At 42.3% G+C, this 27204-nt stretch overlaps 1 protein-coding gene across 1 annotated transcript; it reads left to right on the forward strand.

Moving 5' to 3' along the window:
* Window positions 1-937: 937 nt before the first annotated feature.
* On the forward strand, window positions 938-27185 carry Sema4f (ssemaphorin 4F). Its single transcript, XM_026397438.2, has 14 exons — window positions 938-1082; window positions 3412-3563; window positions 4133-4192; window positions 4410-4508; window positions 8925-9018; window positions 18607-18726; window positions 18825-18976; window positions 19588-19766; window positions 19972-20119; window positions 20199-20421; window positions 20548-20657; window positions 20771-20931; window positions 24614-24672; window positions 24920-27185. The coding sequence occupies exons 1-14, from the start codon at window positions 938-940 to the stop codon at window positions 25528-25530; spliced, it is 2313 nt and encodes a 770-aa protein (XP_026253223.1). The 3' UTR covers window positions 25531-27185.
* The last annotated feature ends 19 nt before the right edge of the window (window positions 27186-27204 follow it).

The raw sequence follows: 27204 nt of genomic DNA on the forward strand, positions 1-27204 counted from the left end.
AATATTTGTTTTTGTTTAAAGCTACCAAATCCTGAAAGTGAATTTGTTACATTTGTTATGCAGCCTAGATAACTAATGCAAAGGGGATGAAAGGAGGAAGCAATAAATACTATAAATTAGAGGCTATAAGTTAAAGACTAAGTGCTTGAAGGAGGAACTGGGATTAGGATGTAGGGGATAGTAAGTTATGGTCAGGACCTGTATTTGCCTTGTATGTAGGATATCCAAGTGAGCAGTTTTTGTCCCTCAATCTCAAAGTTCTACTCGTTTTTGAAGGCTCAGTTCAAATGTCACCTCTTCTGTAAAACCTTTCTGCTTTTCTCTGGCAAAAAAATCTACATCCCCTTTGGGGCACCTTACTACAGCAAACATGCATAATTTTGTATTGCAATTACCTATTTTCCGTTGTTTGTTTACATTTGGGAGCTCCATTACGATCCTGAGCTAGTTAAGGATAAGGACTGTGATTTTTAGTGGTGTGTGTGTGTGTGTGTGTGTCGCTGTATCTCTGTTGGTGATTGTGTAATAATTCTGAGGAACTTGATGGTTGTATCCATTTACCCATGTATTTTCCCTACAGTTATGGACATTTGGGTTTGTGGAGTGACTGGAGCAAACTCGCTACCGGAGGTCCTGAAGTGACACCTCCAGCCTGCTTCAGAGGTAGAACTCCCACCTATACCTGGGTCTGGCTTCACCTCTGCCTGGGATGAACCTCTCCTCCTCAGTCCCTCCTCTACTCAATTCCGATTGGCTGGAGAAAGGAAAACGGCCCGACATTGGTTCCTTTTAGATGGGCGGGGCCGGGCTGGGTTTCGTCTCGCGCCTCAGGCCGAGCCGCGCCGAGAGGACCCGAGTGAGGCCGAGACCAGCGGCCCAGTGGCCCGGAGCCGAGGCGGCTGGACGCGCCCCACCCTGCAGCCAGGCGGAGCCAAAGATGCTGGCCTCTGCCTCGCGGCCCCGCCCGGGCCCAGGGCCACCTCGGGTCTTACCCTTGCCACTGTTCCTGCTGGCGGTGTTGAGCGGCACCGTGTCCGGCCGCGTCTCACGCTCTGTGCCCAGGACCTCGCTTCCCATCTCTGGTAAGGTGCGGACGCCTTCGTCCTCAGCCCTTTGCGCCGCGCGCAGCCCTCGCCCGCACTTGTTCACACCCACCCGCTTCCTATCCTGGAGAGCAGCACCACAGCCCCCTCAACGCCTTGCACCGTGCCCCCCGCAGCGCCTAAGCCCCTCAGGGACCCAGACAAGACCCCGGCACTCTGCTGTTTCACCCTAGCCCTAGCCCGGGCCTCGCGCCTCGGCATCCACGACACACCCAGGTTGCTCCCTCAGACCTTTATTTCCAGGACCGCTAGATAGGTCAATCCCTTACCGTGCAGAGGAGGATACTGAGGCCCTAGGTGGGCTTGGGAGTTGATCGGGGTTGTCCATTTAGAAGTTCTTTCTCCCTTATTCCCCTAGTCCCCCGTACCTATACCTGTGTCGAACACTCCAGTTTGAAGCCCATTCCATTCCCAGGCCTTTCATTCTTTCATACTAATTCAACCACTCCCTGGATCCCCAGCTCAGCATTTACATCTTCTGAACTTCATTTCCCTATGATCAGTTCAATGCACCCTCTGCTATCAAGCCTCTTACCCAGCTCACCACCTCAGTCTTCCAAACTCAGTCCCTTCTCATCTCTGACACTTGCTCCCATTTTCCCATGAATCAGATTCACTTTAACCCCCTAACTCCCTGAACCTTCTGTGCTCCCTCTGGTCATTCCCTGCATCGACTGTTGGAAACCATTTTATCAGTTGACAATAAAGTTTTGCTTAAATGATTTTGGAAGTCTTCAGAAGGAAAAAAGGACCAGGTCCTTGGAAAAGATGTGAAAGAAGCCAGGGGATGGATACCACAAGGTTAAAAGTGGTCATTCACATTTTAGAGACTCTGTTGAGGTGGGCATGAGTGTGGTATGGACCTTTGTTTTCTTCTTAGTGGGTATGGAGGCAGACAGAACCAGTAAAACCAAGAGTACCCTTGGCAAAAGCTTACAACTGGGTAACAGTAATTTAGAGTCTAAACTCAGGTCAGAAACATATAGGGATGCTTGAATCTCCAGGGCAAAGTTGTGGTCAGAGCCTGGGGTTTCAGTTTGTGCTGGAACAATAGTAAAAAGTAAGTTGAGGTTGCCAGGCTGAATTGATGTCCAGAAATCCAGAGATGTCTAGAAGGCAAGGTGAAGCAGAGCAGGGAAAACAAAGGAGGTTGGGTAATTCAGAACTTATACTAAGCATGAGAGAGCAGGAAGAATACAGCACAGAAATAAGCACCAGTGGAACAGTGGATGGGTGGGGCTCACCTCAGCAATGAATGGGTTGATGGCTAGTTATCACCATGAGGACACTCGACCAGCTGAAACTTATAGAGCAGAGTTGTATAGGGATAGGATCCTCAGAATTAGATTAAGCTAAAAAGGTAAACACATATGAAGTTATTTTTAAAATGAGTTTTGAATGCTGAAAGGGGTTAGATTTGGCCAAAGCAGAATGCAGCCATAAAGAAGAGAGGGACTATTTGTTAAATGTGTAGTACATGCCAGGTGCTTCCACATATGTTATCTCACATAATTCTCTCAACAATCCTGGATGGGGGCTGGGGCTGTAGCTCAGTGGCAGAGAACTTGCCTAGCATGTGTGAGGCACTGGGTTCGATCCTCAGCACCACATAAAAGTGAAACAAATACAATAAAGGCATTCTGTCCACCTACAACTACAAAAAAATTTTTAAAAAAATCCTGGATGGTGTTGTTTACAGATGAGGAAAATGATGCTCAGAAAGGGCAAGTAATGTATTCAGGATTATATAGTAAGTGGAAGAGCCACATTTAAATCCAAACTGGTCCATTTCTGAAACACATATCTTTTCCCACTACACTAAACTACACCTTTTTAAGTGAAATGGGGTGAGGGAAGGTCAAGGAAGGTGGCTGAGAGAGGAGGTAGACTCCGAATGTATTGGTAAAAGAGTAAAACATTTATAAGTAAAAAGTAGTTACTATTAAGCAGGATTCAAAAATAAAACCCCACAATTTAGAATAGTACTTATACCTTTTTAGGTATATTTTCTTAGGGATCACATTGATATGAATAGAAATCACAGACTTAATATTTATGCTGTTATTTATATTTTTATGGAAAAAGCATACTTGACTGGATTGCTTGCTAAATATTCTGACATCATCAGTTGTCTTGGGGTAGTGTAGATGGTCGACCTGTCAAGGTGCTGTTTTTTCCCTGATTGCTGCCATATAAATGATATTTTGGAAGAAAACAAAAATTGGCCTTTCGGCTTTGCTGTAGTAGATCCAACCCTTACGAAGCAATAGCTGATATCATTCTTCCCTTTCCCCTTCCCTTTCTGCAGAGGCTGACTCCTATCTCACCCGGTTTGCTGTTCCTCATATATACAATTACTCTGTTCTGCTTGTGGATCCTGCTTCCCACACACTTTATGTTGGCGCCCGGGACACCATCTTCGCTTTATCCCTGCCTTTCTCAGGGGAAAGATCTCGCAGGGTGAGTGATGAGAGTGGGGAGGTCCCCATGCCCTATAGCATGTGGTTAGAGCCATAGTTTTATGGAATGTGGGTGGGGGAGTTTTATAATAACTCAAGATGTAACAGTGGTGATACTAGAAGGGAGGGATTATCCACTATCTTAGCCAAGTGATAGGGATAGGGTTGTGATGTCTAGGGAGACTATGGGAGAGATTCAGGGTGATGGGGAGGAGGCTACAGTGTCTGGGAAACAGTGTTTTAGGGAAACAGCTTCCAAACTTTTTTTGTCACACATTAGTACTATATTGTTACCGGTACACAAGTGTGTACTTAAAGAAACTTTCCTTGAAATAGTATTGGCTCTTCTATATGTGTGATACATTGGATAGATTCTATTTCATTAAAACAATGTTGGTTGTGATTTCACAATTGATTACTTACTAATGGGTGGGAATCTTCCATTAATAAATTGAAAAACAGTGCTCTAGGAGATGTCAGAAGTTCACAAATTGATGGAGGTTGTCAAACTGATCTCAAGGGAGTTTGGGGTGGGGGACCTGGGGAAAATGGTCACTACTCCTTTCTCAGATTGACTGGATGGTGCCTGAGGCTCACAGACATAACTGTAGGAAGAAAGGCAAGAAAGAGGTAGGTGTAACTAAATTCAGGCTCTGTCTTGAGAGTCCTTGAGAACTTGGTCCATCCCTGAGTTGGTGTCAGTCCCCTGGAGTTCTCTCATCCCAGGCAGGGATGCTGATACCATCACCCGTCATCCCTGATCCCCAAATTGCATCTAACTGTCTTGATCCTACCCTACCCTTCCTTGTACCTGCTGCTTCTGATTCTAACCATCTCTAACCCCCAGGACGAATGTCACAATTTTATCCAGATTCTCGCCATTGTCAATGCCTCTCATCTCCTCACTTGTGGCACCTTCGCTTTTGATCCGAAGTGCGGGGTTATTGTGAGTGCCAGGGGTGGGAGGAGAGGGAGAGGGAGCCTGCACCAATGTGAGTTATGTCGGGGTGGTGGGTAGGAGGATGGGAAGCGTTTTCTGTGAGTGACCAAGTGGGGCATGGTTAAAACAAATACTGTGCATGATAAGCATTGGGATAAGGGGTGTCCTCACAGGGTGGAGCCTGTGTCAGATACTGAGGGATGGTAAAAAAAGAAGGGAGACAGGGAAGTTTTCTGTAGAGGGTGAGGTATGAGATGCAGTGAGATGGTAAATGAAGTTAGGGATGCTGGCTGGGCTTGGGAGAGGCCAGATCCAAGAGAGCCTTTAGAAAGCAGAAAATTAGGTTTCTGTTTCCCTATGAATACTTTGGCCAGGCACCTTGGGCCTGTTTCTTAATCAGTGTAGCCCATGCCTCCTTCTTCCTTCTATAGCATGTGATTGTTTCTCGCCCCCTTCCCTTCCCTCCACTGTCAACCTCATTCTGTGTAGGCTATGACTTTCAGCTCTTATACCTTCTGATGTCACTGCCCACTAATGTGATGCCCAGTACTCTGGCCTTCAGGGTGGATACTCTGTCAACCACCTTTTCTTCTGGATCCTGTTCATTGCTGCTGAAAACCTGGGCTTCATTACCCTCAATCCTAGGCAATCTTGGGACACATGAACACCCAATGACATCTAGTCTAGACACCGCCCTGTTCCTGGGATGGTGATTGTTTTGAACTTTCAGCTTTCTACATCAGTTAAACATTGTTAGCACAGTCCTCTAGCACCACACATTTGTGCCTAGGTCTTAGGTGAGTAAAAAACCTCACATGTCTTTTGTATTCTATTTAGTACAACAGCTCCCTTTCTTGATCCTGATCCTTAACTATGGATCTTAACTGCCCTGTTCTGTAGTTTGCTTTGATCCAGTAATCCACCTGGATCAAGTCAGTATGTATTTCCAAATGCCTCTTTGTTACAGACCAGCCTCATATCTTGGGGTTAGAATGTTATAATTGCATATGCTTCAAGTTTCAGTCCCTCTGGTTACCCTTGGAGTTAGTTGAACTTTTAAGTTCTTTCACATAAAGCAGCTGATGGGTTCCTTACAAAGGTCTGGATAGTTCTCTCATCCTGGGAAGGTTTCTTATTTCAGGTTGATGTTGAAAATCTTTACACCCCATTAGGTAATATTGAGGGTCTACTTTCCTTCAGTTCTCATCAAGCTTGAAGTAGTAGTAGTACTGATACACATCTAGATAAGATATCTAGATGGAGAATGTTCTGGACATATCTGTTAGGATTGGTGTGACTTGGATCCCTATCCATTCTTGAGGAATATCAGCAATGAAGAATGAAGCCAGGGTTCTGTATTCTGCACTCTCACCAATCTCTTTCTCTGTATCCTCTTATCTAACAGACTCATCAAATTCTTTGATCAAAACTCATTTATAGGAGAAAGAGATTAGTTTAACCCTTCAAGCCACACCCTGAGCCTTATCCTGCTACCCAGCAAATTCAGTCTCCTTGACCAAGTTCTGGCTTTATCCTTAGTGCTGAATGGCTCATCTAGACAGATGGCATTGAAACTATGTATAATTTTCTGAGGGTTTTGCTCTTTACACAACAACTTGCTCAGAGTTGATCATGGAGAAATGAAGGTTCTTATAAAAAGGAAGTTTAAGCGCTGTATCTACCAGCTCGTTGAAGTACTGTCCTTCATTGCCAGCTTATCAGATGGTAGAGGGAACATAGTTTAATTTGATTTGTTGAAGGAACTTCAGCAGTTACCAGAAAAAAATTTTAGCTGCTAACAATAATGATGACCATTGCGTCCAGTATCTATGTAGGCTTATCACTACTTTATATTCTTGTTTAATTTTTTGTCTCCACATCATGATATTTAGGTGTTATTTGTTTCCATTTTGTAAGTAAGGAAAGAGTTCAGAGAAATTTAAGTCCCATATCTAAGGTTATATAGCTAGCAGAGGCAGAACCAAAATTGAAACCTAGGTTTGTCTGGTTCTGCTCTACTGTCCTGTCCTACTAGTTCAGTCCACAGCCCCAAAGACCTTATCTGGCTTCCGTTTCTTGTGGCATTTGACATGTTTGGTGTATCAGGAGCTATCTTTCTCATCTTTTTTATTTACCTACCATTTGGGCGAGGTCCTTTATATGCCTTCTATCCACCTCAACAAAGACCAAAGAACTAGTTCTAACTTCAGTGCTTTCATGAGAACCTTTCTATCAGCCATGGCTTACAGTTTGAGGGACTTGCTTCCATCACAACTGATTTTGAGAGACTGTACTAACTGACACCATGATGATGCAGCACATAATCTATATGTTCTATATGATCTATTTCTCTATATTCTGCAGAGAATATATTAGAAAGGTCTTGCCCTTTTCACACTCCAGTTGAAGGTTATTTTGACCATAGAATAATCACAATATGTCTAGTTAATAGGATGCTCACTTTCTCAAAGACTAGATGACATGATGATGCCATGAGGGGGCTAGTTTTGACACATTGAGTTGTAAAGGGTTGATAAGCAATCTCTGTGAGAAAGTCTAGCAGTCAAATGAAAACATGAACTAGGGTTTGGAAGACATCAGACCTGGAGAGTTTGAGGAATGATTTCATAGAAAGACTGGAAATACAAGAATGAATGAGACCTTTGAAAGATATGTGAAAAGGATTATGGATAGATTCTTGGAATATACATGTAGAGGCTCAAAAAGAAGGAGCTAGAGAAGTGACAATTAGATAGGAGAAAGGACTCCAGGAAGATAAGAGTTTCAAGAGCCAAAGAATAGAATATTTCAAGGAGAATGAATCATAAGTAACAAATGGTATGTGATGACTGAAGAGAATGAGAATTGAGAAGAGACTCATCTTTTTAGTCTTTGGTAAAATGTGAGGGAGCAGTTTTAGGCATAGAGACAACATAATTTGTTTTCTAGGAATAATAGGTGATTTGGTTTGGCTAGAACAAAGATCATTTTGAGAAGCAGTGGAAAATAAATAGGTTGGACTAGAATTTGTACTCCAGGCAATGGTGAGCCTTTTTGTCTTCCTTTTCTCCAAAATCTACTATCCAGTCAGTGGCTGATACTTTGGAAGATTAATCTGGAGTGGATATATAAATAAACTGGGGATGGGACCAGAGAGCATGGAGAAAGGAGGGCACTGCTATCATTCAGGTGAGAGGGAAGAAGGCAGCTGCAAGCAGCAGGTATTTACTACATTTCCAGAGTGCCCAAACACCTTGATATCACCTTGATATTCTTCAGGGGAAGATGTTCCCACTGCCATACAAGTGGAGCACTTGTGCCTCTGTGGGGTCTTCAATCCATTAGGCTCTTTGGACCCAATATCTCCTATTTTGGACACCTCAGACATCTCATTTTAATAGGCCCTCTTCAAGAGTGTCTCGATTAAATAAAATCTTGTTTGCATCTACAGAAAAGAGATGAGGAATCTGAATGGGCTGGTAGTATACTAAGCTCGAGAGATATAGATCTATGTTACTCTTTGATTAAATTCTGTTAATTCTGTTATTCTACATCACAGTAATTAAGCCATAGCCACACCAGTTTGTGAGCTACTGATAGCATACCTGGCATTTCTGTGCTGTAACTTTGATTCCCAGTCAGCCATAGTTGACTTCCCTCTCAGTCCTAGGTTGAAATCATCTGCAATTTCCATTTTTAGATTTTTTTTGAAGGATTTCTTAGTGCTGGATGCTAGACTAAGGTAGCTTCTGACTGGCCCTGGTGGAACTCTTTGGTCTCTTGCCTCCCACCCAGGTCAGTCCTTAGAGGATGGTACTGCCTTTAAAATCCTTGAATTCTCATCTTAGCTTCAGGTCATTCTTCAGTGACCTTATAGATTCCCTTCTCCTCTTGGATGTATGGCTCTGGCACTGTCTTTCATCTTTAGGGTAGTAGAAGGAGGATGCTCCTTTTTTTTTCCCTAGGCCTTGGGCTTTAGTCTGTCCTCTGTCAGCCTGCACTTTTATTTGCCTTTCCTAAGGGCTCCAGTCCTGAAGAGACCTGCTTTCTTCTCTGGTCCTCTTGGTCCTGTAGCATGTTCTCTAGCTAGTTGCAGACTCCACAGTTCAGCAGCATTTCAGAGGAAAGACCCATATCCAGCCTTGTTGCATTGTTTTAGGGCTATCCCAGGTAGGCCTTCATCAGGGCATATAAAGTGTGGGTATTGAGAAAAAAGGACTAACTTGTGAAAAAGGGGTAGCAGAGACGGTAAATGAAGAATGGGGGCAGGGAATCAGTAATAGTGACTTAGTGTGGGGATAATAGTAGAAGGAATGGGAGGTGAAGGGGAATGGGCTTTTCTTTCATCTGACCATCTTTGTACTTCTCACTATGAACCTTCCCTGTGACCCCTAAACCAACTGCCCCCCTTCTGGTCTGTAGGATGTGTCCAGTTTCCAGCAGGTTGAAAGACTTGAGAGTGGCCGGGGGAAATGTCCTTTTGAGCCAGCTCAGCGGTCAGCAGCTGTAATGGCTGGTGAGTGGGGAGAGACAAGAACCTGTGATTTCTTGCTCTAATTGCCTCCTTCCCCACCCCTGCTGTTGGAATTTCTGTGTCCTTTCTTTCCTTGGAATGTCTATTATTCCCATGTCTTTTTTTAGCCTTTCCTGTTCTTCCCTGAGTGCCTGTGACCACCTGCTTTTTCCCACAGGGTGTTATTTCCCCAAAGTTCTCTCCAGAGAATATTTCCTCTGCTTCTCTATGTGAGTGTTTCCTCTGTTAATGTCACTTTCTTCTCCCATAGTATTTATTTTTTTGTTTATAAGAGGAATATACTACAATGCATATTGTAATAAATTTGGAAAAAATACATAAAGAAGAAAATAAATCTAGAATAGCACTGTCTAAAAATCTTTATATGATGATGGAAATATTCTGGATCTGCACTGTGCAATTCAGTAACCACTTGCTATTGTGGCTGTTGAGCCCTTGAGATGTGATTAGTGTGATCAAAGGAAATAATTTTAAGTTTTATTTAATTTAATGTAAATGGCTCCATGTGCCCCAGTGGCTACTGTATTAATACAGTTCTAGAATATCTCTACTTAGAAAACCACTGTTAGTATTTTAGGATATTTGCTTCTAGCTATTTATTTATTTAGGGTACTGGGGATTGAACTCAGGGGCACTCAACCACTGAGCCAATCCTTGGCCCTACTTTTTGTATTTTATTTAGAGACAGGGTCTCACTGAGTTGCTTGGTGCCTCACTTTTGCTGAGGCTGGCTTTGGACTCACGATCCTTCTGCCTCACTTCCTGAGCCTCTGGGATTACAGGAGTGCGCCACCATGCCTGGCACGTCTAGCCTTTTAAATGTGTGTGTACACCCATATATACTTATTTTGCTTACATTTGCTGTCTAGTGTTTTGTTGTTTGGAGGAATAAGCAATGATTGTGAAATAAATTCCTGTGGGTGCTTTCTTTGAACAATACATCTACAGTTGCTCAAGTATGGAAGTCATTCTGGAAAATGATTGTCTAATTCTTTGGTAGCTAGAGAGCAAATTGTTTTTGTCTTACAAGACCTGTATTTTCGGTCAGACCATCCCACATCCGCCTTCCAAATTCGGGGAAAACCCAGCTGTTTTCTTCTGATTGTATAAAATAAGCAGTTCCATGGAAATTTTATAGTACTTTTAAATGTTTTACCCCATGGATATAATTTTGAATTTTATTGTGTGAATTTATACCATAGATACATACCATACATAATATAAAAATTCTTTGTAGAGAGACTTTTAATGACATCATTACTCACTCCCTGAGCATACCATAAATTAAACAACTCCAAATTGTTTATAAGTTGTTTTATTTAGATTATTTGAAGTTTTTTCTATTCTCCATATTGCTGTAGTAAACATTTTGATTCACATTTTTTTTTGTCCTCATTTTAGATCATTTCCTTAAGATGTCTAGAAATGGATTACTACAGCAAAGGGTGTGAACATTTTATGGCTCATTATCTGTTGCTAATTGAGTTTTTAGAAACAGTGTACCAATTTACACCCTAAGCCAGCAATGTATGAGAGTGTTTTGTTTTCTCACATAAATTTCACTGTAATGTATTGTTGCCATTTAAAAAAAAAACTTTGCTAATTTGGTACTAAAATGGCACATTGTTATAATTGGTATTTCTTTGAATATTATTAGTAAAGTTGAACATCTTTGTGTTTTAGGACTTATTTAAAATTTATTTTTTGGCAATCCTCTGTTCTTGTTCTTGGGCCAATTAAGAGACTATTAATGTCCTACACTTCTTTTTGTGATTATATGTTTTATCCTTTTTTGGTTAAAGTAAGGGGTGCTTTACCATTGAATTGCATTCCCAGCCCTTTTTATTTTTTATTTTGAGACAAGGTGTCACTAAGTTTCTTAGGGCCTTAAGTTGCTGGGGTTAGCCTCAAACTTGTGATCGTCCTGACTCAGCTTCCTGAGTTGCTGGGATTATAGGCATGTGCCATGGCACCTGGCTCAGTCCGTCTTCATTTAGAGAGCAGATAAAATTTTTTCTTACTAAAAAGTTCTCCCCCCAGTTTCACTCTTTGCTATATTTCGAACTTATTTTGATGAAAGGCATGAGATGGGCAACTAAATTAATTTTTTTCCTATCTAGTAATAGTTAAATCAGTTACTTAGCATCATTCATCATTCATCATTCTTTCTTCACTGACTTTTTGTCAACTTTATCATAAAATTAATTTTTACCTGTAGTTTTGAACAGTATTTGTGTAAAACAAAAATTAGAATGTAGGATCTAATGATTTTTTTCTTTTTTTTCTTTTTTTCTAAGTTTTTTTCTTATGTGTGACTTCATTTTTAGGAAATGTATTAAAAGCTATACAGATGAAATCATTCTTTAATCATTCAGTTAATGACTTTCCTTTTCAGGGAAAAAACTTTTAAAAGTGAGAATAAAATATTCCAGTTGCTTGGCTTGGTGACACATGCCTGTAATCCCAGAGGCTCCGGAGGCTGAGGCAGAGGATCATGAGTTCAAAGCCAGACTCAGCAACAGCGAGGCACTGAGCAGCTCAGTGAGACCCTGTCTCTACATTAAATACAAAATAGGGCTGAGGATGTAGCTCAGTGGTTGAGTGCCCCTGAGTTCAATCCTCACCCAGTATCTACCCCCTTCCCCCAAAAAGTATACCAACATTATCAAGATTATCATCATTTACTCTTAAAATTGATGAGGACTTGTTTATCCTTACACATGTTTGAATAAAACAATATTTTTCTTGGCTTTTTGTCAGCATCTTTGCCAAAACTCTGAGCCAGCCATTGGTATCAGTAAGAAAGATTTCTTGAGTTTCAGTCATTGTAAATGTCTCTTGATTCTGCAAAATTGTTAATTAGCATAAATGACTTTGAAATGCAATAATCTAAAGTAATCAGTTAACATACTTTATTTCAAGCAATAATCTTTAAGCATGTGCAAACCTCTACAAATAATTTCTTTTCAGCCGCTCAGTGAATTTGTATTAGGATGTGGTTTAAGAGGACTAATTTCATAAATAAAATCATTGTGTGACAAAGTGGAAAGAGCACTTTCAAGAAGGTTTCAAGTTATTTTTATTTTTTTTCCAGATGATAAAATTCAGCATTGCCCAAAGGAAGAAAAAAACAAAGGAAAACAATTCAGATTTGTTTTTTAGCTGTTAATTGACAGAGGTGATCAGAATTCACTTTCTAGTTTAGAACCACCATCTCCAGTTAACTTAGGAACTCTGTCTCTAGTTGCCTCAGATCTAAATCACAGTCAATACCAGTATTATAAATTTTCATCTGTGGTTCTTATTTTAGAGGGATATCATTTAAAAATTGTCTTGGTTTACATAAGAGCCAGTATTCACTTGGGGCTTTTAGTATTGATCCACTGTGCCCTTCTGTTTTGAAAATGGCACTGTAGAAACTTGTGAAAACAGTATGTAAGGACTAGAACCAAATTTCCCAGTTAAAAATCTATGAAAATATCTTTAAACATAAAAGAGATATTTTGAAATTAAAAGAAAGAACTTTTAATAATTAAAGTATTTTTAGAATATAATAACAGAAGTATTTTCTTAAATTATAAAAATTACAATGTGCATTGTAGAAAATTAGAAAACAGAAATGTTATAAAGAAGAAAGTAAAATTTTTATTTGTAGTTCTATCATCACAAGGTAATCAATATTATTATTTTGGAGTGTAATGAGGATTTTCTTTAACTGTCTATGTTTCTTTAACTGTCTATGGGTATTTATAAGTAAAATATAATTATGCATATTTCATTTGGTATTATTAATACTGAGCATTTTCTATAGTAGTTATATTATTATTCAAAACATGATTTTTAGTAATTGTGTACATTTCTATCAGATTAATGTGGATAATTTAATTATTTCCATATAAGTATACATTCAAGTTTTAAAATCAGTTATTGCTTTTATAAATAGTGTCACAAGTCAGACGAATTAGTGAATGCTTATAATCTTAGCTACTTGGGAGGCTGAGGCAAGAGGATGTATCTCATTGTTAAGAGTGCTCTAGGTTCAGTCCCCAGTACAGGGAAAAGCTACAACATAAATCTTTTTATATAAGTTTCATGTTAATTCTTTACATGAATCTAATTAATTGCATATGAGTCAACCTAAGAAATGGAGTTGCTATGTCAGGAAGTGTAAAGATTTTTTATGGGGATCAGTAGATTTGGATAAATTATTCTCAGTCCCACCAGTAGTAATAAGAGAGCCTGCTTTATCGCACCCTTGTCAGTCCCAGGTAATATAGTGAACAAACATACAAAGAGACAGTGCCCTCCTCCAAAGTCCAATTTAATGTGTATTTTAATTGGTATTTCTACTAGTGATGTTGAACAATTTTTCATGTGTTTATTGGTACTTATATTTCTTTTGGGAAAAGCCTTATAAATCTATATTTCCAATATGACATTAATTTATACTATACCTAGATAAAAGTAGCAAAATGATCTTTATTTGCACTATTCAAATTTATAAAATTTTTTAACAATAACATCCACATTAGCCTAAAATCACGAATATTTTGACAGTAACATTCATGCTAGCCTAAAACCAATCTTGAGTCCTTCTCAGTCTCCTTGGTGGATTCTTTGTCTTCTGCTCATTCTTTAAATGTAGGGGTTCCTCAGGCTACCATCCAAGAGCTTCTTCTCACTCTAAATAGTTGTGATCTCAGCCAGGCATGTGGCTTCTTTTTCTATTCCATTCAAATGCCTGTCCAGTCTGTATGTGTTTCCCAGGTCCTGAAGGTATAGAGCACATACCCAGCTACTTTTCAGATGCCTCTGCTTGGATGTCCTGCAGGAATCTCAATATCATCATGCTCCAAACTCAGCTTGTCATTTTTATTCACCTTCTCCAAACCTGCTGTTCCACCTACATTCCCTCCTCTGAGTGCTTAGCGTCATTGGATATCAGCAAGGTTAGCAGTCATTCATATTTGGTCTTCCCTTACCAAAGGGAACAAATTGGGCTTTCATCAAGATGAGCAGAAAAGTTCAAAAGCTTTTGCTTTTCTCCTTGGGAACTCATCCTGTGATTTTTATCCACTGCTTTCAGACACTGCATCTTGTGATAATGCATCTGCCAAGGAGCACTACAAATGTTCCAAATGCACTGGCTGCTGCCAGTGTTTTGGGTCCAAGCCTACCTCTTAAATGCATGTATATCTGCCCCAAGATTGGCATTCATACACTGAAACAAGACAGTTAATAGAAATCCATCACAGCCAATAGAGGGAAAAGAAAAGTAAACACTGTAACTCCAAATGACTAATTATGTCCTACTAATAGGCTGTTAGAAAAAAAGAAGAGGGTAGCCAGCTGGCCTAGTCCTTACATAAGGAAATGGAGAATATTGGAGTAGGAGGTAACTATTCTAAAAAGCATCCGACCACAAGAAGAAAAGGAAATGGAAAAAGCAAGGCCAGGGCATGTTTACAATTTTTTAAAAACCAATGAACATATACTTCCTATTGCTAATCTCCTTTAGAAGTGAGCATTTGACATCAGAATGGAAATTAAAACCCCCATAGTGTAGGGAAAAATTCACTGCCATTACACACCCCTTGGCCTTTCAGTATTGGGTTAGTAGCACAGTGTAAGAATCTGTTTCACACACAATTATGATTTTTTTTGGCTGTGATTCTTCATATTCTGGGGTGTTAATTCTTTATATTACTAAAATGAAAATATCTTAGTTTGGGGGTTATAAAAATAGAAGATACTCACTACAAAAAAAACATTCAGTGAATACAAAAAAAAAGTATAAAGAGAACAAAAATTGCTTCCAATTCCATTAGTCAGAAACAAAGCATCATTAACACAGTAGAGTTACAGCTCCTTCAACAATCTTTCCTATTCCTGCAGGCATATATGCATATTTTAAAAAATAGAAATAGTGCTGAATTAGCTGCACATGGTGGTGAATGCTTGTAATCCCAGCAACTCAGGAGGATTGCAAGTTGAAGGACAGTCTCAGCAATTTAGCGAGTCCCTAAGCAATTTAGCAAAACCCTGTCTCAGTATAAAAATTAAAAAGTGCTGGGGATGTGGCTCAGTGTTAATGCTCCCTAGATTCAATCTCCAGTACCTAAATAAGTAAATAAACAAACAAACAAATAAATAAATAAATAGGGCTGAATTTTCTTATCCCCAGTAGTGTTTTTGTTTTTTTCCCTAACAAGCTTTTTCTCTGAACTCAATTGTAGATATCACTCTCTTTTACCCATCATCATTTGCCAATAGCTAGACATGTACTAATGTTTACTGACTTAATCCGTTTAGCAATCATTTGCCAAACAATTGTACATTAAAATATATTTTATTATATGAACATTGCAATTTAGTTGCATTGGAATTGAGTTTGTCTTGGAGACTCTTGGGCCTGCAGTGTCCTGAGTCCTCCTCTGTACTCCTGTCCTCATGACTGTGATATTTGCTTACACCTGTAGCTGATAACACCCTTCTCTGGGTTAGTGAGTGTGAAGGACTGTGACAAGCCCCCTGGTATTCCTGGAGCATCTGGAGCCCTGCTATTTCCTCCTGACTTGTCTGATCCCTTATCCTGTGCCTGAGTGTCAGTGACCCTCTGCTATTCCACCCTGAGGATTGTGTTCTCTTCTGCATTTCTAGGTTCCACTGTTGCTGATTCCTCCATTGATCTCTTTAAACCTTGGGACCCTTTTCCACCATCCACTGCTGGGTCTTTGCATGGTTTCCTGTGGTCCTTTACTTTTTCCAGAATAATGATTGTTTTTCCTCAACCTTATATCCTAAGCCATGCTCCCTAAATATTCATAACTGTCTCCTATAGCTCATCTCCTTTCAGTCTCAAGGTATCTATGACAGTTTTGATGAGAGTTTGGCTTTTTACGAATTTTGCGTAATATTTAATCTAGGGGCATTTACCACTGAGCCACATCCCAGGCCTTTTTTATTTTGAGATGGGGTCTTGGTAAGTTACTTAGGGCCTTACAAGTTTCTGAGGCTGAGGTTGACCCCTAACTTGTGATCTTCCTGCTTCAGCCTTTAGAATTGCTGGGATTACAGGTGTGTGCTACCACATCTGATGTTTAGAGAAAAATTTAATCCAAGCTCTTCTGTATCCACATTTTCCCCCCTTGAAAGTACGAGGATTGGTTTATTTGCTGCTCTATTTGCTGCCAGGACTTATGACCAATGTTTGGTTTTTATTTCCAGAAATTCTCTGGAAGATAATGGGTTGTCATTTTATAGCTCCCACTCTCTTCTGGCAAGTCAAGCATATGGCCCTTTGAGATTTCATAAGGAAATGTAACTAACATACTGAATAACTGCCATGTGTCACACCCTTGCTAGGGCTCTGTAATTATCTCATCTTATCCTCAGCATTTACTTTTATCTCTATTCTAAATTTGAGGAACCTGAGGTTGAGGGAAGTTCATTTGCCTAAGGTTGAGGGAAGTTCATTTGTATCATACTACAAGTATATATTCAGGGTTTCAAGCCAAGTCTTCCTGGCCCTGAAACACTTGGATTCTTTCCACACTTTAAATGATGGAACAATTGCCCTTCCTAACCCTTCCCCATGTTTTCCACTCTTCTCTGCTGCCCTCAGAAGCTTCCTGGCCATTTTTTGCTCTAGAGTTTTCAAGACTGATTATCCTAACAGTGCCTGTGGCACACAGCTTCTCTGGAGCATCTCCAAGATGGTTTTGCTTTCCTCCATGTGGTTCTACTCTCTTCTGCTTCTGGAAGCCAGTGAGCTCAAGCCTTCATGGTCCTTGCTGAGATTTTTGTGCACCAGCTTCCAGTACACAGCCTCTTTTTTTTATTAAAAACTTTCATTGGTACATTGTAATTATACATAATAGTGGGATTCATTATGCCATGTTTATACATGCACGTAACAAAATCTGATCAATTTCATTCCTGGTATCTTCCCTTTTCTTTCCCTTCCTCCTCCCCCTGATCTGATTGCCCTACACTATTGATATCCTTTCTGTTATTATTGTTGTTTTAATTAGTGCATTATAATAATACATACACCCACACCCACACATTCATGGTGGGATTCATTGTGGTACATTCATACACATCAGCCTCTTTTGCTTTCTCCTGCTTCTTCAGTCTCCTGACCTTGCTTTATTTTTCTTCCTGGCTCTTACCTTTGTGTCATTCATGCTGTGACTTAAGCAGGATGTGTGATGACTCCCAAGTTGCTGACTCTGGCCCTGTTTCCCAGATCCTACTTATTCATTGCCTTCTGGAATCTCTGACCCATGTCCTGAAGCCACTTAACCCTTAGTCTGTCCAACAGCTGAACTCACTTTCTCTCTACCTTTCCCCATCATGGGCCTTCTCCTGTCATTTCCTGGCTTGGTTAATAATAGGGTAAATAATAGGGTAAAGCCCATGGTAGAAGAGACTCTTCACAATTGGTGCCCGTCTCTACCAGTCCAGCTTCATTTCTGCTCACTTGCCCTGTATGACAGCTCCCTCTGGGCTTTAGCCGCCAGTGTCCCATGTCCCCAAACATGGTTTTCCTCTTTGCTGCTTGTGAAGACCTCCTTCTACTGACAAATTTCTCATTCTTCAGAGATACTACTCCTTTAGGTAGAGGTAGATAGATCCACTCTATTAGATCAAGCCTCCTGGTGTCTTGACTCTAGGCAGGTGTCCGTGACCTGCTGCTGCCCTGATTCAGTTTTCTTTCAGCTTGTGTTTGAGTCCTTGACAGTGTTACTAGAGGTGGCTATAGTTCTTTCCCACTCAGTGCACAGAGCTGCACCTCCCTCCTGTCCCAGAGTGTCTTGGATTTCTCTCTTCTTCCATACCCACCATTTGTGTGATGCCTCTGCCCTTCTTCTGTGCAGGAGGGAGGACCCCATTCCTCTGTTGCTTCTCCAGCTGTTTGTAAAACCTCCATTGGTCTTCTGGGCTAGTGTTCTCAAAGGAGGCCTGAATCACTTGCATCAGAATAATTGATTGCTTGTTTTTGAAATGCAGGTTTTTGGGATGCACCCCTGCCTCCAACTTTGAATGAGAATGCTGGGTCCAGGGACCTGCATTTTTATCAAGTCTCCTAGCAATTCTAGTATAACCTACATTTGTGACCCGATCTAGGGCAGTACACACCCACCGATGTTCAGAAAGAATACTAGTTTCCTTAGACTTGACCATGGTGGAGAACTGACGTAAGATTGGAATGTGCTACCAAGCCAATGCCCCTCCTGGAGAGTCACAATATAGTTAGTTAGCATATTGTAAAAGCACAAAACTGCCCAAACAAACCTGGTTTCCACAGGAGAGGCCTTCATTCTCGCTTTGTGCTAGTGGACACTCCAGCAGTTTCTCTTAACCCTGGTTTCCTTACTGTCCCAAGAGGTTTATTTCTATGTTTACTGGTGATCAGGGGATTCCTGTGATGTACTCAGTGGTGTCTGGCACTTAGTGGGCGCCCAGTTCTGAAAGTTGCTGTCCTGCTTTATTCCCTGCTCTGCCTGTGACCACTTTTGCTTCCCTCAGTCTTTGATGCCTTGTCTCCTCCCTGTCGCTCTGCAGGGGGCGTCCTCTATGCTGCCACTGTGAAAAACTACCTGGGGACAGAGCCGATTATCTCTCGGGCTGTGGGTCGTGCTGAGGACTGGATTCGCACAGAGACCTTGCCATCCTGGCTTAACGGTGGGGAGAGGGGAAGGGGAGCCCTGGGGCACAGACTGGGTGGAGATTGGGTGATCCTAGCTGTGTCTGTGAGGATCTGAGGCCACTGGTCTCCCCAGCCCCTGCCTTTGTCGCAGCGGTGGCCTTGAGCCCAGCCGAATGGGGGGATGAAGATGGAGACGACGAAATCTACTTCTTCTTTACTGAGACTACCCGAGCATTTGACTCATACGAGCGCATTAAGGTCCCACGGGTGGCCCGTGTGTGTGCGGTGAGACCCCCATCCCAGCTGTCTGTTTGGTGTCTCCTGCTCTCTTCTTCCTGTCTTTTTCTCTCAGGGCCTTTGCATCTCTCTTCTGTCTCATGTTTTTCTCTGCCTTGATTTTTTTTTTTTCCCTTGGGAGCTTGAGGAGTGTGGGGGAGGGTCCCTGCCTCTTTCACCTCCACAATTATCCTTGTGACATAGGAGGTGGACATGTGTAGAGGTTAAAGGCATGAACTGGTAGCACACAGACTTGGGTTCAATCCTGCTTTACCACTTACTGCCTCTGTGACCCTGGGTAGGACCTTTATCATCTTTGACACTCATCTGTAGAGTGAGGATAATAACAGTGTTGACCTGTAAGGGTTAATCTGAAGGCTAAACAAGGTAACACTTTATACACTGTACACAATTGACTTCATCACTGTCATTATAATTGTGACCTCATCCATCTTTGTATCTCATTGTCCTCACAGTTCCTCTGTCTGTCCTTGCATTTTTGTGTCTCCCCATCTGTCTGTGGCTACCCTGAAGTCAGGGAGGAAACTTGGGTTGATCTTCACACTTCTTGCCCAGTATTAGTCTTCTAAAGAGAATTTACCATGTGCTTGTCACTCCAGGGAGACCTTGGGGGCCGGAAGACCCTCCAGCAGAGGTGGACGACATTTCTGAAAGCTGACCTACTGTGTCCTGGGCCAGAGCATGGCCGGGCCTCCAGTGTCCTGCAGGACATGGCTGTGCTTCGACCTGAGCCTGGAGCAGGGACCCCTATCTTTTATGGCATCTTTTCCTTCCAGTGGTGAGAAGGAGAGTTACAGGGTGGGAGATTTGTGAGGTTGGTGCAGTGTCAGTGCTGTCCTCTCAGAGGGGTGGACTCTCCCCCACTGGCTGTGTGGCTCCCCACATATTTCCTCCAAGAGAGGAGGTCTTTTCTTTCTACAAGGGATGAGTTGCTGTCCCTCAGCTCTCCCCAGATATTTGGTTCCAACCTGTGACTCTTTTAGGGAAGGGGCTGCAATCTCTGCTGTCTGTGCCTTCCGACCACAAGACATTCGGACAGTACTGGATGGCCCCTTCAGAGAGCTAAAGCATGACTGCAGTAGGGGACAGCCTGTCATGGACAATGATGTGCCCCAGCCCAGGCCTGGAGAGGTGAGGGGGAGGGGGCAGGTCTTCATCACAGGCCTGAATTAAAGAGCAAGAGGTGCCCTAAGCCCTGTGTTTCCTCTAGTGCATCACCAACAACATGAAGTTCCAGCAGTTTGACTCATCACTCTCCCTTCCTGACCGCGTGCTCACCTTCATCCGAGACCACCCACTCATGGATAGGCCAGTGTCTCCAGCTGACGTCCACCCTCTGCTGGTCACTACGGATACAGCCTATCTTAGAGTTGTGGCCCACAGGGTGGCCAGCCTCTCAGGGAAAGAGTATGATGTGCTCTACCTGGGGACAGGTACATTGAACAGTCAAGCGTGTTACATACTCCCATCCCACCGAGGGTCCCCTAATACATACGGGCATCAGAACTCCATGCACAGAGACAGTTATGCCATTATTCTTGATCCTTGCTGCCTCCCAGAGGATGGACACCTCCACCGAGCAGTGCGTATTGGAGCCCAGCTCAGTGTCCTTGAAGATCTGGCCTTGTTCCCAGAGCCTCAGCCCATTGAGAACATGAAATTATACCATGTGAGTTGTAGATTTTTGGCAAGTCTGGTGGAGAGACATCTGAGTCTAGAGCCAGTTATGTGACCCTGAGATCTGGGAGATTCAACATTCCCCTTCCTATTCCTTTTCTGTAGGGTTGGCTCTTGATTGGCTCCAGTACTGAGGTAATACAAGTGAACACAACCAATTGTGACCGTCTCCAGAGCTGCTCAGAGTGCATCCTGGCCCAGGACCCTGTCTGTGCCTGGAGTTTCCGGCTAAATGCGTGTGTGGTCCATGCTGGGGAGCACCGAGGGTAAGTGTAGCTGGACTGGTCTCTTGTCTCTTTTCTCAGAACTCTGTCCCATTCATATGTCTGTTTGTTTCTCAGTCTGCTAATGCTACCCTGTCGCTCTGTGTATTTCTCTTCTGTCAGTGTCTGTATCACTTTTGTGTCCATCTGTCAGCCCATATTGATTCATCTGTCTGTTCATCTGGTGCTGTCTCATCAATGTCTTTGCCTCTGTGCTATGCTAGACCTGTGCTGATAGTGGCACTGAGTCTATGTTAGTCAAATGACAGTCAATGATACTCCATGTCAGACAGTGGGACTGAATCCATCTCTGGTAGATGCTTCTTAGTTTTCATCTTATAGGGGCTCTCAGAGGTGTTTTCACAGTCTCCCACTCCCTCCTTCCTTGAAATTCTCTCTTCTCTTGCCTTCTATGACTCTGTGTTCTCCTGCCACCCTGTTGATTCCTTTCTCATCTAGCTGCTGAGTATTGATATTCCTCAGGGCTAAGTCCTGGACCCCTTCTCTTTACACCTCAACACTCTCTCTAGGTTATATCAGTGCCATCTGAGTGCTACTGCTGACTACAAATGTGTCTCTAGCTGAGACATACTCCCTATCCAGCTGCCTACTTGATGTTCCCCTTGGATTCTTCATAAGCAACTCACACTTAACAAGTCTGAGATTGTACTGTTGTTTTCCTTTTTCCCTCACATGCTCCTTCTCTGGTCCTTATCTTGATTAACTGACCCCCTTTCTTCCAGGTTTTCAAGCCAGACCTTACCTGCATTATATTGCAATTTGTATTAATTCTAGCCCCCAAACCTATCCTAGGTCCACCTTCTCCCCTTCACCTCTGCTGCTACCACCCTGGTGTAAGTTCATTACTTCTTAACTGGACTGCTCTAATAACCTCCGGATTGATCTTCTCTTGCTCATGTTGTGCTCCTATCGTCCACTTGCCATTTAGCAATTAACTTAAAAATACACATCATATTTTGGAAGAAAATCCCTGACATTGTTTGTGTTCATCCTAAATATTTCAACGTAGATCTCTACCAGATAAGGACTCTCTTTAAAATATTTTTACTTTTTTGTAGGAATTTTCAAACATATTCAAAAGTAGAGACTAATATAATGAGTTTCCATGTATTTATCCATCCGCTTCAAAAACATCAACTACTAGTCAATCTTGCTTTAATCAACACCCTCACTTTCTACCTATTGTTTTGAAGCAAACCTTAGACATCCTGGCACTTCATCTATAAATCTTTCTTCATGTATCTCTAACCTAGAAAGATTCTTTTAAAAAGATAATCATTATATTATATAATGGATATCACCATTATCATACCAAAAATTTAATTTCTTAAGTGTCATTAAATACCTAGTCAATGTTTTAATTTCCCCAGCCAAATACACTTAAAAAATAACCTAAGTTGGAATTTAAGTAATGTCTATCAAAATTCATATTGAGATATATATATATATATATATATATATATATATATATATATTTTTTTTTTTTTTTGCAGTTGTAGATGGACAGAATGCCTTTATTTTATTTATTTCTATGTGGTGCTGAGGATCGAACCTAGTGCCTCATGCATGCTAGGCAAGCACTCTGCCATTTGAACTACAGCCCGAACCCTGGTTTATATGTTTTTTAAGTGTTTTTAAATCTTTAATTGAGATATCAATGTGGTATTTTTGGTCAATTGTTTGGAGCATGCATTTTTCTAACCTTGAGATTTCTCTGCTTGAAGCCTCGTTAATTTACAGTCTATTTGTGTATCCCAGAACCTCAAGTGTGAATGGAACAATAGCATATTATAGAACTCTGATATTCTGTAGAACCACAATATTACAAATACTTTAGAGGTAAACGGATTAATTACAAATGTCAAAGGATCATGAAACTTTAAATGATAACTGACATATAGTCAGTGTATTCATAAAATTTAATTTTGTTTTTCTGATATTCATTTTTAATTATAAGTGTAAAATCTTATACCATCTCTTAATCAGACTTGACATTTTGCCAGTTGAGGACATAAAGTAATTCTAGGAGGGCAGGATTGTCCTGCTTTGCTTTCTTTTTTCTTAGTATGATGGATTGAACCCAGAGGTGCTTAATCACTTATCCATATCCCCACCCCTTTTTCATTTTTTATTTTGAGACAGGGTCTCACTAAGTTGCTTAGGGCCTTGCTAAGTTTCTCAGGCTGCCTTTGAACTTGGGATCCTCCTTCCTCAGCTTCCCAAGTTGCTGGGATTACAGGCATGTACCACCAGGCCTGGCAGCTTTGCATTTTTCAATCAAGAAAAATGGTCTTTTAGTTTCTTTTGGGAAAACTTTAAATGTCTAGAGAAAAGAAAATGGTTTATTCTTTCCTTTCTTGTTGTAATGTTTATTAAAATAAGAATTTCACTGGCCTTAGGTGTCCTTTATATTTGAGCCTCAAAGGTTCTCTTTGGGATATATGTGAGTTTGAAGGGTGTAAGAGGAAGAGCATGGGGTGTGTGTATATGCCAGTGTCCTAGTTTGATACTTTTGAACATTCTGCCCTTTATCAGTTCACCCAAAAGAGAAAAAAAAACAGACTATGACGTTCCTGTGGTTACAGCTGTACATATGGTCTTCCCGTATTTCCCACTTACTATTAGACTCAACAGCCAGCCTTGTTTTACCCTGGAAATTTGCTTTCATTCATACCACTCTTGGAGCTTATTTCAGGGACTTTAATTTATACTGAAGGAATTCACACTCAAATGGAGTCTGCCTCTAGTCTAGGCTTTCAGGTGTTCAGACTTTTTACCTGGCCTTCACTGACAGCCTTAGTAGAGATCTCATTGGTATCCATACCTCTGAGAGTGATGCCATAGAGCTCAGCAGTGAGTGGTCCATCTTGCCATCACTGTCCACCCACATCGTGGAAATACCAGATTGTGTTGTTTGAAACATCAGGGCCAATATATATTAATAGCTGTTGGAGAAAGTGAGTTCCTCCATAGACAAGCTACTTTATGAAATTAAAAGTCATCTCATCCTCACAGGATTTTGATTAGCATTTACAGAAAAGAAATTTGCTGTTTTTCTAAACAGGAAAAGAGAAAAAAAACCAACAACTCTAGTTTGTGTGTGTGTGTCTCCTGAAAAAAAAATCTTGTGGTTGTGGACAATCAGGTCCATTTTTTAGAAGATTATTATTTCTTTTTTCTTTTTGCAGTACTAGGAGATGAATCCAGGGGTGCTCCACCACAGAGTTATATCCCCACCTTTTTAAATTTTTTTTGTTTTAAGATAGGATCTCACTAAGTTGCTAAGGCTGGACTTGAACTTGTGATTCACCTACTGCAGCCTCCAGAATCACTGAGATTACAGATATGCACCTCTGTGCCTGGCATTTTTGTTGTTGGTATTGTGTTGGAGATCAAATATTCTCATTTGTTTTAAAGCTCACCCACAAAACACCTTTCTAGCAGACCATGGGCTTCTAGAAATACATGTAGAATTTGACATGGCAGATATCATGAGGAATATGAGGTATTGGGGAAAATTTAGGCGATACGGAGAATGTTAACTAATTCTAGGGGTGATTTATTTGATGATAGAAATGTAATCTGTGTGTGAATGTTCTGTGGTACTGAGGAGGGTAGAAAAGAATGCTGCCAATGAATTTAACAAGTATTCTCCTCTCTTTAGGTTGGTCCAAGACATAGAGTCGGCGGATGTTTCTTCTTTGTGTCCCAAAGAGCCTGGAGGTCTGTATGGTTTATGAAAACTGTGGGTGGAGTGGCTAAAAAGGATTTAAAAGTTGTCCATTTTATACCTACTTTAAAATTTGGATCCTGGAAGACACGGCAGCCAGTGTCCCAGGGCCTTACCCTTTTTGGGCATCCCCTTTTCAGCTTTGTCCCCATCTCATGTCTGAAATCACCCCACATTTCTCTCTCCTGTACCCCCAGACTATAGCTTCATCACCTTTGTGCCTGTGCTGTCTCTCTGCAGAACACCCCGTAGTGTTTGAAGTTCCCGTGGCTACAGCTGCACATGTGGTCTTGCCATGTTCCCCCAGCTCAGCATGGGCATCCTGTGTGTGGCACCAGCCCAGTGGAGTGACTGCACTCACCCCCCGGCGGGATGGGCTAGAGGTGGTAGTGACCCCAGGGGCTATGGGTGCTTATGCCTGTGAATGTCAGGAGGGTGGGGCAGCCCGTGTGGTTGCGGCTTACAGTTTGGTATGGGGCAGCCAACAAGCCCCTGCAAGCCGGGCCCGCACAGTGGGGGCTGGACTGGTTGGCTTCTTCCTGGGGGTTCTTGCAGCATCCCTGACTCTCCTCCTGATTGGTCGGCATCAGCAACGACGGCGACAGAGGGAACTTCTGGCTAGAGACAAGGTGGGCTTGGACCTGGGGGCCCCACCATCTGGGACCACAAGCTACAGCCAAGACCCTCCCTCTCCTTCTCCTGAAGATGAACGGCTGCCTCTGGCCCTGGCCAAGAGGGGCAGTGGCTTTGGTGGTTTCCCTCCACCCTTCCTGCTTGATCCTTGCCCGAGCCCAGCCCACGTTCGGCTAACTGGGGCTCCTCTAGCCACATGTGATGAAACATCCATCTAGAGCCAGGCAGGTGACCACTAGTGCATGAATGACCACTGAAACAAAGTGATCACTGAGACCAGGGTCATTGGGCCTGGCCTCCCAGTGTTCTTTGAATCTGAGTGATCACCTAGATTTCAGTGTCTGCCCTCTCCAGGCCTTGATGGACTTGGGGAAGGGTCTTTGCCTCGTTTGTGATTCCCATGAAAAATCAGAGCTGCTCTCTGCAGGGAATCCAGCTTCCCCTCCCCACCTCTGAGCCTTTGTAACCCTTCAACCCTGACCTCCTATCTTGAGCCCTTTAGGTTTGGGGAGGGGCTCAGAGCAGTGACTGCTCTGGGTGGGCCTGGCCAGAAGGAAGAGCCATGGAGGTGGGTAGGGCTAATGTGCACTGACTCCTCAGGGTGGTTCTGCTGATTCTCCAGTTTAGTGATTTTCTGTGGGGAGTGCATGATCCCCATGCATCAACATGAAACCTCTGCCCTGAGATTCTTCCTGTCCCATTTTCCCTTCCATGAAAGAGTAGGTGTAAATACATTGGTATTCATAGGAGACACGGCCACATGTGCATGAATGACTGGGCCGATGCTTAGGTGTTTTAGGGTTGGGGGTAGAGGAGGGAAGGTTGGAATGGGTCATTGCCTACAGAACTTATACCCTGTAGCCAGTCAGGAAATGGCTTTCCTTCCCAAAAGGAAACTAAACACTGTCCTTCTCCCCACTTCTCTACAACCCTTCTGTAAAATTGGGTAGAGAAAAGCTCCTGAAGTGACCTTCTAGGTGGGAAGGGCAGCGGTACATGTGACCCCATCCTTCTCTTTGTTTTTGCCTTCTGGCTGCCACCACTGCCATGCCACAGCTGCTCTTTCCCTGGCTGCAGTGTAGGCTGAAGCCCCTTTCCTTTACTCCCAGTAAAAATGAACTTAACAACATTCTAAATATTAGGGGATGACAAAAGGGGGAACAGTCACAGGACATGTAAGCAGCTTAAAGATAGGTGTGCATCAGTGACTTTACTCAGGGTGATACCATTGCCACAAAGCAGGAGTCACCCACCTGGGGCCTGTGGACTCCCTAAAATTGTATGCAAAATGTTGTCTGTACTGTGTGTCTGTTTTTTTTCTGGGGGAGGTTTTATGGATTTCATCAGATTCTCAAGGCCTTAATAAAGTTAAAGGACCACTGCCTGCGGTGACCACTCTTGGGCCAAGCCAAGCGGGTGCCACTCTGTGGCAGCTCCTCCTGGCCTTGCCCTGCTGCCTGTGGCCAGTCCCTGGACTTATTGCTCCTGGAAGCCTGTTTATTCTGTCCATGGAAGCTGGGTTCTGTGCACATTTGAAGAGACTGTCAACTCTGACCAAATACCCAGACCTCTTCCTGCTTCACAACTCCTGCGTGCTCTAGGCTTCTCCTGCTCAGTCCCGGTGTTGGCCTGTGTATGTGCCTCATTCATCCCTGGTGAAGGATCCCCTGAAACTACAGTGAATGATCCTCCCTTACCAGTTTTCTGCTCTGTTTTCCTTGGCAGCAGCCTGTGAACTACTGGAGTCCCCTTGGGTTTGGAGTTATCAGTGGTATTGCCACTAATAATATGATCTTTGATATGTAATCTAACCTAGGGACTTTGGTTTATTCATCTGTAAAGTGGGGATAATAATACCTACCTCAAGGTTGCTGCAAGGATTAAATGAGAAA

This window comes from Urocitellus parryii, chromosome 12 (assembly GCF_045843805.1).
Source record: "Urocitellus parryii isolate mUroPar1 chromosome 12, mUroPar1.hap1, whole genome shotgun sequence".
NCBI lineage: Eukaryota > Metazoa > Chordata > Mammalia > Rodentia > Sciuridae > Urocitellus > Urocitellus parryii.